A 12647-nucleotide genomic window follows, 5' to 3' on the forward strand; every position below is an offset into this window, starting at 1 on the left:
GGGAGGCATTTCCGTTCAATGAATTGATACCCAAAAGCAGCCGGTAACGGGGCGTGTAGCGTTGAGAAATTCCTCCTACACAATCCAATGGCGCCTTTAGAACGAAGAAATCGGAGGCGATACGCGTGCCCCGCTTTTGAACTATTTTTTTTTCTGGGCAGTGAAGAATCCATCCGGTTTCCGTTTCCTTACCCGAGAAACCCAGCCGGTCAGTGGATTTGAAATAGAAAACCATCGGCCGGACGGAGTACTGAGTCTAACAGCCTTCACGATCCGCCATCGCTTTTTTTCAATCCGTCAGGAGTTAATTTGATACGGGTGAGTTGCGGCAAATACCGACCGAGCGAGCCTACCCCGGGAGGAACATCGAATGACGAAGGAGGGTCCAGGGGATTTCGCAGTGCTTGCAGGATGGACGCACCGTTGGGTTGGCCCAATTCCCTTGCGGTATAAATCTTCGGATTTTCACTTTAAAATCTGCTGAGTGGATAGAATATTTCTGTAAAAACCCAACCCATCGAGAGTGCGGAAAAGCGCGCGTTCGTTAAGGAACGCGTCCCGCATCAACTTCCGGGAAGTTGGCAAAAGTAAGGGAGGAGGTTTCGTTGGCGGAAAATTGCACCTCTTCGGCTCAGCTGCGTTCAGCCGTCATCGCGAACGGTTCATGAATTATTCACAGCATCGCTGAGGAAACGGTTGGTGGGAGGAAATATTCACATCTTTGTTACTTACTTACACTTTTAGGAACTGGAACACTGGCTCGGTTCGATCCACGTGAGATGGATCCACCTGCTTGTCGCCAACGCGTCAGTCAAGCTGTCACTCATGAGCGGTACGTTGTCCTGGTTTAAAGCACGGCCTACGGCATGTTTGCTTTAAGGTTCAGTGCAAGATAGAGAACTTAAGCTTAAGTTTTAAAGCACTTTAAATTCGGCTAAGAATAATTTACTTTCTTGCGATCGAATGCGCCTTCTTACGAGGTCTTGAATAATCGTCGAGTGGACAAACTTTGCAGATGAGTGCATGCTTTATTTTCTAGTTCCAGATGTAGATGCACGTCTTCGAGATTGCATGAGATTACGTGTCTCTGAGCCTGTTCGGGCTGATAAAGGCAAACTTCCTGTCTCGCGAAGGTTAAGCTAAAATAAGCGAAGCTAGAAACGAAACAAACAAAATTAAACTAAACCGCTCCAAACATCAACTAACGCTAAGTGCATAAAATACTATCAATCAGTGCACCAATCAATAGTCCACCGAGTTGAAAACGCACTGACGAGGGCATCACACGGCGACCGCAAAGGTCTCCGGGGAGGTCGACCGAAAATCATACAAACAACAAATGGATGAATGCACGTTTTTCAAACCAGTTCGAAGCGGACCACTATCGTGTGTGCATGTCTGCCGCGAATGACGTCCGAACGGAGTGATATGAGAGAAGCACATTTAAAACAAACTGCAATAGCGCATAAAACGGGAGGGAAGATTAATCTTTATCAAGATCAATGCGGTTATGCAGATCGAAACGAAAGCATGTTTTGCTTCGTTCACTTTTTTCCAACTAGGTACCGTAAGTAGTTTAATTGATGTCCTTACCGAGTATGTTCCTTATTTCCTTTGCGTCTCCCAGGGAGGTTATTGGCTTTGTAATAAATACTTTGGGGTGTTTCGTGTTTTTTATTCGCTTTTAATGATAGGTTCCATAAGCATGCTCTATTAAAGGAATGAAACGCTACCTGCTACAACACTCGTCTACATCTCAACTACTCTGGTATGGTCTTGTTTATCACCTTCATTATTGAAGTACAACCAAAAACCCCCATCAGTGTGCAACTTCGTAACCGTGTTGGTGGAAGTAGCCTTTGTGAAAGGTATTGAAATACGCGGTTAAAGAACTCGAACTCAATTTAACTCCTGATAATTAATTCTGGCACCAGAAAGGCAAGTTTAGTCGGTGCATGTCGCAATGAACTAGTATACTATTATACGTTGCCCCTCTAATTTAAGCTTCCACCTTCACCTCTAGGCTCAAGAGCACAAACGTCCAGCAGTGGAGCGTCAATAGTACAATAAGGCGTGTTGTTGTATGTCACAATAAAGACCCTAGGAAATTGTAATCAAATTAGAAACCCGAGTCAGCGATAGTCTTAGTCAAACACAAGAAACACGCTTGGTTCAGGTTTCAAAGACAAAACGGTGGCAACGATACTCAGCATTCGGAGTATCTCCATATGATGTGTTCTGCCGAATTCATGCAAACCAACCATCGCCACACGCTAACATCTTCTAACGCAGCACCCAAACGTATCGGACAACTTGGTAACCTTGGAATTTTGCCTTGCCTCACGGTTTCCCTCACCACGGCATTCTTCCTCCTGCCCGTGTTACTCCCTCCGAGAACGGTCGATTGATTGCGGTAAGTAGTTTTATAGGCCACAATTGAGACCGGGTCAGGTTCAAGTGGCTCAGCTGGTGTTGATTAAATTTTTGGATTCGTTTTGGACGGACGCTAGAAGGCGTTCGAGCGTTGACAACAACGTATAGTCCCAGCTCGTGCGTTGAAATTTACTAGTGGAAATTTCGAAAAAAAACATCCAATACATTTATGCTTATGTTGGTTTCTACTATTTTGTTTGTTTTATTGAGACTATAATTTCCCCGCGCCCAGTAATTGATTGACTTTGGTGTTTGTCCACCGACGTAGTACAACGTAAATGTCATTACTCGATCACGAACAAATAACATTCGGAACTATCTTTAAGGCATTTTGGAATGGGGAAAAAGCGCCACTCGTCAATCCTGACCTGTTCAACTCAACAAAAATAGACAACCTGCCGAACGCTTGTTTTCTGTCACGGAAATAGAGCCTTTTTTCCAAAAAAGACACTCAGGCCAATGGCTCCTGGTGGCGCAATAAAGTCGACCGGTGAGAAGCGTGGGGCACGCGAGGCGCAAATAATAAGACATTCGTTTCTGATCACCTTAACACGCACGATTGCGTGCAGCAGGCGGTTGGTGGCTTGAAGACGTGAAAACCATTCAGTTTCCCCAACCCGGTACCCAACCGTGGGTCGCGGCATTATTTATTGACGATAATTTCAGACCCCGCGTTTCGGGTCCCCGCCCCGAGCCCGACGAGTGGGCAGACGAATTGTCAATTATGTCTTCCCTCTTCAGAACCTTTCACCGGGATCTCCTGAAATGAAATTCTTCGCTCCTCCTTCGGTCCCACATACCTCGACGAGGTCGTCAAGCGACGACTTACTGTGGCGCACATCGAGGATGGCACGCGGGAGTTAATTGCTTCCGAGTGGTAGCACGTTGAAAAGAGTAAGGCCTTGAGGTGGCCCAAACACGACGGACTTTACTTAATTATGGTGCTTGGAAATGAAACAGATCCCACCAAACTTCGGGTGTCCCGAGCGGGAGCACTATTTGCATACGGCGCTTTGTTGTGGACGGGAAGTTATTTACACTCCATACTTGACATTAATGGACGACGGCATGTAAACGAGGGTCGCTTTTTGACCCCGGGGTGGAAAATTCCGTCGCTGCAGCAGACACGACACGACACGTTTTACACCGCAATCGCAAGGCGGACGCTAATCAACCCGACCCGGTTCTTAGGGTCGATGGGATAAGGAACGAATCAGGGAAAGCTCTCACCAAGTCGGACATCATGGTGCCCCTTTGTTCAGCTAAATCCTTCCAAAACTCTAGCTAGCTTGTTGGGGCCTCGAAAGATGTTATTATAATAACAATGGGCGAAGATGATCACTGCACCAATCAAAGCTTAACCTTTCTTTCCAAACCTACGCCAACGTTTGCTGCGCTAACGTTTCGGCACAGCTTGAGAAAAAAATGAAGATAAACAGAACCACAATCGGCATAGCACACTGGTGGTGGTGGTGGTGTTAAAAGCAATGCTTACTAAACACCATCTTGTTAGCAACCGATTTCCTACCCATTTTCCTGACTACAAACCTCTACAGCACTTTTCGTTGTCCAGCTAGTGACGGCGAAACAAAAGGTCCAATTCTGTTTTTCCTTCTTAAGATAAGAGAAAGAACAACACCAAATGAAGCAGCACTTCGTTAGGGAATGTCATTCATTTTCATCAGCGTTGAAAGCTTATCAAACAGACCAAAAGAAGCGTGAACCGAAGCCACATGATAATAAAGGAAAAAGGAACTCCATCCAGTATCGACCATTTGGTACGGCCATTCCGAAGGTTGCCATTTGGATGCTCTCGGTTCCAGACACACACACACACACATTATACCGGAAATAAGAAATCCACTTGCGATGGAACGCCGCTACCGAATGGATGGGAAAACCGTTGGGACAAGGATCCGCTACAAGCGATTTAAGGGAAGGTTGGCGTTTTCTTTTTGTGAACTTCCGGTATGATTCTGACATTTTTGTCATTACCGCACGCTCTGACACACAGACACACATGCTGTTGCAAGTAATACGTCGTTCCACAGATGATGTGACACATGGCGTATTGATTTTATAACTCCCGATTCCGGCGTCCCGAACGCAGGAGAAACGAGAACGACCCTTGTCCGGCACTTCCTTCCGGGTTCGTTTCCGGGCCAGGGTTCCTGTCACCGCCATACGGACGTCAAATCGGGCTTTTCGTGGCTTTTGTGTATTAAATATGACGGCTACCTCGACATAGGCATGCCCGGAACGGTACGGGTGCGACTTTTCCGCCCGTCGTGCGATCGATATCGGTGTCCACTGGTCGCCGTTTCCCGGTGATATTTGATCATGTTTATAGCCCCCTGTGTGACGGCACGTCGCGGCAATCGAGCGAATCGTTAACGAAATAACTTGCTGTCAGTTACAATCGCCGGACCCGCCCTGTCAGAAACGGACTCCCATCATCCGGACTCCCAGCATTAGTTATTTTCTTTTTTATTTTTAGTGTACAGAACTTGTGTTTGATGTACCCGGGGATCGCCGTTCAAGCTGTCACAGAAACCTTAGAATACCGACGTTTAAAATCATACTTAGCGGCTCGATGGCGGTCGTAAAACTCACTTCGCAAAACATAACCGAGAAGCATAACACGCGTGACGCTAATGGTTTGCTTCGTGGAAGCATAAAACACAATCCACGTCGTGTCCGTCTTTGTAACACTATCGAGACTAATTAGCTTCGTTCGTTCGAAACAAACAAGCGCTACGAAAAAGCCAACCGTCCGACATATTCTCATGTTTCATAAACTGGGCGTTAGAGCTAATTTGTACAAGTCAATAGTTATCGTTCCATTTTTCCTTCCTCCAATTAAACTGAGGTAGAATGTGTGAAAAATTTATCATCAGTATTTTTTTGTTTTTAATTTAAACTGTACAAAAACTATTTCCGAATCGTCCGATTTGGTTAAGATGTTTCACAAACGGAAGACAACAGGAATTCAACCAATTTACCAACTCCAACGTCGTACACTGGCAGGCCCGACACGAATGCACGGTATGGTAAATATATCATTCCGTATGCCAAACTCCGCGGGGGGGGTCCGCGACAGCCGAGCGGTAGCGCCGGTTAGAAAATCGGCCCATGAGCGCCGGGGCTCACCACCTCGACGGCGTGGGTTCGAATCCCAACCGAGACCGGACCCTCCCCTGTACGAGAGGACTGACTATCCACGTACAACAGGGAAACAAGTCTCGTAAGCCCTTAACGGGCAGGCATGACCAAGAGGTCGTTACGCCAAGAAGAAGAAGATGCCAAACTAATCTAACATCGGTGCGCGGTGACGAAAGGAGGTGATGAAAGGTCTTATACTGCTTTGAGGCCCGCCTCGGGCGTGGCTTTTCACAGCACCTACTCTTGGGCCGGCCAAAAAAACGGGGTGAAGGGTTCGAAAATATTAATGAAATCTATTAATAGACACGGTAGGGACACATGAGTGAATTGTTCCCGCCGATCCGATCCCCGACAAGGCGCCTCCATCCTCCTGCTGGCCACAAGGCGCGTTTTCTGGTGTGAACCATTTTCGTTTGGCACTTTCCGCTAGCTGGGCGCGCATAGAAACAAACATACGGAAAACAAAGGGTGACAAAACTGGTTAAAACACCGGTCGTCGCTTTGATTGTATTTTTATGTAACTATTTTTCCTCCGACCGAGCAGCAAAACCAACGAAAACCGGATCCGTCCCCAAACGGCGACTGGGCACTCGGACATTTCGTTTCGGTTAGTTCGAATGAAGACGAACGACGAGCGGGTTGTTGGTGGTTGGTTTCCCCGCGTCCATATGTGCAGAACTCGTGGCGCGAATTGTCGCCACTCTGCGAGGCGCGTACCATGACGACTCTCTAAATATATCGCTCCACAACAACTGGCCAATCGTATGATCGTAACAACGGACGCTCAGGAACGAAAAACAGAGTGCCCAAACATGCCAAAATACGAAGAAGGATGGTGTGGACCGGGCTGGTGGGGGAACAGCGGGGTACAATGGGAGGCCGGGTAAGACAAACCGACGCTAACAAAACACAATAGCATTCGCCCCGTATTTAAGATCACCCTCTTCACCCGGGGAGCAATAAATTATTCAACTATTCCTGACAGCTTCAGTTCAGTTGGTTTTGGCCTCAGAGATGGGCGGCGAATAGTGGAAGCAGTGTCAGCGGTATTCATCATTCAGAACCACTACACTCGAGCTGTGATTTAAAACGGATAGCGGGGAGGGTAGGAAAGGGGGCGCAAGGGACCGGGTTTACTAATTTTAGTTGTTTTCACTTTCGTTTCAAAATGACAACAAACAGCGGTTGAGAGCGGAATCGGATGCGAGGTTCCGTTCGCCTTCCGTTGCCCATTGTCGTCGCAAGATCTCGCAGGATCGGATCATAAACCCTGCCGTGAGGGGGACGAGGGATTGTGGGCGAAGACACGGTAGAGACGATCATCAAACCTCGTGTCGCTTTCGTCCCATGAGCGCCAACCGACAACCCGACCAGCGGAATGAACGGCCGAGGTGACAATCATAAACGAAAACGTGGTGTTTTCATGCTGCTGCGAGACACAACTGTCAAGTCGACTCCCCCAGTAACCAACACCCCCGCGCCGGGCGGGGTTCGGAGGAAAACGGACGGACGGGTGCAGATTTGATGCTGAATGGCTTGATTCGAGTTAATTGATTGTAATGGCGCTTGCGAAGCGTTCGAGCGTTGTCTGGTGTGAAGCAAGGAGGGCCCAAAACCGGCGAAGGCCGGACGCAGAAAACCCTAAACCAACCATGTGCGATGACAGTGTAATGAAATAGTAATGCTGGCACAAAAACAAGACGTTAAAAACACTCACAACCGGGCCATTCGATCGTATGATGTAAGGAGCGCCTTGATCGTCAAATAGTTAAGGTAAGGTAACAGGAGTGAAGAAGGAAAACAGATGCGTACGAAAGGAAGATGAGACGAATTTTCCCTACGAAGACGCTGCCTCGTACCATGTGATCGTAAGCAAGAAAACAAATAAAATGGAAAGAAAACAAGGCACGTGTTAGCTTGGGGAAAAATATAAAATCCCGGTTCGTGTTGAGTGAGCGAGCCGTAGCATGCGTAAAGTGTGTACAGCCTGGCAAATAAGAATGCGATTGTCTGTATGGCCGCGTGATCCCTTCCGACCCCTTCTTGCAGCACCTACGAGGTTCAACATCAGGTGATGTTATTGCTATCCTTTTTTATAGGCCCCTCTATGCGATCTTCAAACGCTGTAGCGCTTCGTCACCAGCGTTATGTTTTCACAATGCGTAAAGTTAGCGCAAAGCGATTGAGCACTGTGGGACAAGTGACCACGATAGGAATAGTAAAACAAACGTCAAAACACCCATACCGTCGCTTATCGTGTGGCGGATCTGGTGCCATGCGGAACTGATTAAGAGGCGCCACGAAGAAACGTGGGTTTCGAGCATCGGCCACAAACCAATCAGCAAACATAACGATCACTCCGTCCCGACGGAGCCCTACGGAGAATTCCATAAGTTAATTGCTGATAGCCACTATCACCAGCGGATTATAGTGAAGTGTGTCCAACAAATCAATCAATCGACAACAATTGAACATACTCTTTCGAGTGCTTTCGCGTAGTTCGTCCGACACAACTTTACTGTTTGCATTTGAAAACTCCTGATACGTCCTTCCTGAGTACCGTTGGCGTTTATGATGAAATGAGCATTGCTTTAATTAATTGCTTGAAGAGCAATCAGCGAATGATTGATAACTGTGGTTTCACAGTTAGGTTTAAAAACTAAATTATACATAAATGAGTAGCTAAACCTCTTTTAAAAACAAATGAAAAAGCATACGAAACATAAAATTTATGAAACCTCCTTTGGCAAAGATGAAGAAAAAAGGAAGAACTACATTATCAAATATCGAACAGTTGTCGCCTTGTAATAACTAAAGGGACAAAGATTTCATCGCTTAGTTTGACACTCTGTAAATAAACAAAAAGGAAAGAAAAGCTAGGGCAATGATTTAAAACTGTAAACAACGGGAGGATCTCAAAGCATGTGAAACGTTCTACCTTCAAGATCGTTAAGGTAATTTAGCACCAACTTTTAAGAAAAACCTCGCATACGACAACAAAGTGAAACATTCGAGGGTTCCCAACGAAACACACTCGACGTGCTCGAAAGACACCACTTCATGATATTCGACTCCAACCCCAAATTTAAAGAGTGTTTCCCAAGTTTTTGTTTTCGTTTTCCTAAGCCGTACCTTGGTGAATAAAGAGTGAGTGTGATTTTTTTTTTCGGTTCCATTATGGACAGCAGCATCTTTTACGTTTCGCGGGTTTACTTTTTCAACGCGGGGGGATCACAACTTTCACCCTCTTCGCATGATTTATAACGGCAACTGCATCGGCTGAAGCTGTAGCGTTTCCACTCAGGAAAAACCGCAACAACCAGCTTATAATAATGGGAGGAAGAAAAGCGTGTATTTGCATACAAGCACATACACACATTCTTCGAGCGCTTATGCATACACACACACACACACAAGAATGGCAGCGAACATATGTAGCAGCGCAAATCTCGGACTCAATCAAGATACAATTTACGACATTTAAATTACAGCCAGAACACAGCGAACGTCTGCCGCATTGGGCGGACGAGTGCGAAAGGTTCTAGCAAAAGAAAAAGGTAGAAGATGGAAATGGAAAGATGCTCGTACCTACCTTCGCAACACAGCTGAAAGATAAATCGTTAGCGTAATATGATAATTTGGTGACATTTATGAGTCCTTCGACATGTAAACGTATACGACGATAACTGTGAGTTCACAAATTTCGCTCCTAATGGTGGTGGTGCAAGCGGTAAAGTAACTAAGGATGAAGCAACATTCTGCTAATCAGGTTTACCATTGTTGCCAAACAGGTCAGCGTCCTGACCCGTGGCAAGCGTGGACTAGATAAAACGGGGAGCATTAAGAAAGATCTATTTTCGATGAGCGTCCGGGGATTGCTAAATCACGTGCATTAAAATGACCCTAGAGCCGGACGAAAAGAGTACGGGAGGGGTGGTTTTGCAATAAATATTAACAGTCCAGCTCGTGGCTCATGGACGGCCCGGTTTCCTAGCAGGGTACCGAGTTTAAGACCCGGACTTAGCAGCCACTAGTACTCGACCCGCCACTGATAAGAACGTAACGAGATGGGATCGCAGACCGGGCTCCGCTTCCTGCCGAACGGAACCGTGAAACCCGACCGGGTTGCGAGTGCAAACAAAGAGCCATTTTTCCGAAGGACACATCCGTTACATATCTTTGTTCACCAACCACCGTTTGGAGCTGTTCGAGCGTATCGAGCGACGCCAAACGGAAAGGACCTGTTGTTGGTTTTTGGCGCTCGGGCAACCAATCTCTTGCACCGCGCCCTATGTCAATTTTGGTAGCGAAAAGAAAAGATGGGAAAGAAAAGAAAGTGTAAACGAAGTGACACCGTCGAAGGCAAGCAGTCGTACCGCACAAAGGAAGGTGTCAACTGTTGAGCTCTGGCCGTGGCGGAAATTATGCTCGCTCGATGTGGTTTTTTGACTCTATATCTTGCGGGGAAAGTGGGGGTAGGGGGGGAACACTCGCAACAATCTCGCGCCAAACTAGCTTTCTTTTCCCGCCACCGAAGCAGAGATAACGAAAATGGACGGAACGCCAATTTTGGTCGGTCCGAAGGGGGATCCCCCGATTTGGCGCCGGAGAAAATGAATCCCCAATGCAGCACGACTGCTGTATGTGGGGGCAAGGGAGCGAGGTAGGAAAAGTGTCGTTGCATCGCGGCGGGAAGGCCGTGGCAACGCCAGCTTACCGATGATTGTCGGTGAATGCACAAACATAATTGAAATTTAGTTCGTTCGCCTACACTGCGCGGATGCTTAATGCAGCCGAAGAACGAATGCAACGTCGTCTCGTATGGGGAGATTATGTGACAATGCGGATTTTGTCTTCTCGGCTACTCGGCGAGAAGGGAAACGGACTGGATCGCGATGGCAAAGGGCATTACAATGGTTCACCGAGCTCAGATCTAAAGCTTGCCAACACACAAGAAGATAGATGGATTTATTTACTTTTTCATTTAACTGTATCAACCGCGCAAACAATAGGGGATCATTTTTCGATTTGGTTAAGGAAGATATATTTGGTTTCTGATTTTTTTTAAATTTCTTTGTTCATGTGCCTAACTATCTACGAAGGACTCATAAAATACTTTACCTAAAAACATATTTTTTAAATGATGAGGGTGAGATAATTTTTAAATATTTTTATCACGGTCGGTAAGGTGACAGATTTGACAGATACAGAATAAAGTTTCGTTGAGTCGTTTGTTCTTGATTGTCCTTACATACAATTTTATTGAAGAGTTCTTTCCATGGAATGGAAGATTTCAACAAAGAAGTGTCAAATAATGAACACCCACTTATAATACTTGGAACTAAAGTCGTCCATTGGAAAGTAATAAGAAAGCAGCAATTATTTTAGTTCTCTGCGACTCAGCCTAAGCTTGCCACAGGACCAAGTTGCACGATGCAGTTGCCGGAGAAAGGAAAACAGAAAATCATATACCACCTACCTGATGACGTAGTTCACGCACACGACACTGTGCGGCTTCTGCTTGTCATTGATGACGGTCGCCTGCGTCACAACCCAAGCGTAGCCACCTGTTTTGGCGAGGAACCGATACCTGCACGTTTCGCTCTGACCTTTGCTGATCACTGGAAAGAAAAAATAAGCAAAGTGCACGAACAATGTTAGTCGATGAGGTGAAACTGAATTTAAATACAGCTGGTTAAATCTATCTGTGTGGAAAGTAATTAAACCTTGATTTGGAAACCGCAGGTCAAGCGTGTCATTCACTTGTTCGACAATTCCAAAAAAAAAAAACATTAGTTCTTAAGTTTTACTCCCAACCACCGAACATTGTTTTCTTCAATTGCTATCAAGTCCCATCAACTCCTCCGGCTACAAAAGGAGGATGAAATGTTTTGCACAAAACTCAAAATAACGTTCGCACCAAAACCCAACCAATCAGAGATCGAACGACCGACGCGAACGCGGCGTCCGAAAAAACCAATCAACTGCAATCGCAAGCCCGATTTCCTTTGTGCAGTTCCGAATCCGGTTCGGGAGCACACTCCAAACACTGGAAAGATGCGCCACGAACAATGGCATTGTGCAAGGTGCAAAATGCAATGGGTTAAACTTTTAAGATCATTTTTCCGTGCGAATAAAACGGGAAACCCTAGCACCGGGACCGGGGGCATAGGGAATTGAATAAAACCGAATGGAAGAGTAGGAAAAACAGAACGCAGTTCTAATTTCCCAAAGTACCACCAACCAGGGGTCGCTGCCGAAAGCCAAAGTGCGCGCCAAGGAGCAGAAAATCAAAGAAAAACTTTTCCATTTAGTTAATTTGCTGCCCGGCGCGCGTTTGTTAGCTGAACATGTTTGTTCCCGTCGGGTGGCAGAGCAAACGGACAGTTTTCCAACCCAGGGTTTGTACTTTGGCTTAGAACACGGTTCCGGACGCAGCATCGGGCTGGTAAGGGGCGGGCGGAGGGATGGGGATTTTAATTTGACGCCAGAAGCGCCAGAAATTAAGTGAATTTTTCCGACCGGCTCCAGCGTTTGTGCGGTTGGCGCGCGTTCCTGAAGTTGTAATTAGCCAGCGCGCGGGAAAACTAGCATTTGAATCGCGTGTGGGAAGAAACAAAAACCGAATAACATTGGACCCGCTGGCAAAGTCGTGGGATTTCACGGCAAACGACTGTTCACCGACAGAACTTCGATGAACCCCCGGTCGCAACCCATCAAATCCAGCGCGCACTTTCGTTAGGGAAACTTTGCTCGTTTTCGATTGACTTCGACGAGAACGGAAGTGTGTGGTTCGGGAAAGGTAGAATCGCACATCTCCGGCTGCTTTGTTGTAGATTCCCATCGAGCATAGAAAGAAATCGCATTTCCGAATCAAAAATTTAACAGCAGGTTATCACGACCGGCGGGACTGGTGAAGGAGAAAATCCCAGAGCTAAAACGGGCTGCACAATCCGGTCATCAGCGTCATCATAACCCTTAACTTGCAATACGATACAATATCAACACAACAACGACTTCGGGGGAGGGAAATAAATAGAATGAAGAACACC

General features: G+C 46.5%; 1 protein-coding gene across 1 annotated transcript in view; it reads right to left on the reverse strand.

Annotated features, from left to right (window-relative positions):
• The window catches only part of LOC131288728 (protein similar), a 116210-nt gene that overhangs the window by 66009 nt on the left and 37554 nt on the right, over nucleotides 1-12647 (reverse strand). Inside the window, exon 6 of the mRNA XM_058317900.1 lies at nucleotides 11075-11216. Within this exon, the coding sequence (XP_058173883.1) occupies nucleotides 11075-11216 (142 nt within the window). The remainder of the gene's footprint in view (nucleotides 1-11074; nucleotides 11217-12647) is intronic.

This window comes from Anopheles ziemanni, chromosome 3 (assembly GCF_943734765.1).
Source record: "Anopheles ziemanni chromosome 3, idAnoZiCoDA_A2_x.2, whole genome shotgun sequence".
NCBI lineage: Eukaryota > Metazoa > Arthropoda > Insecta > Diptera > Culicidae > Anopheles > Anopheles ziemanni.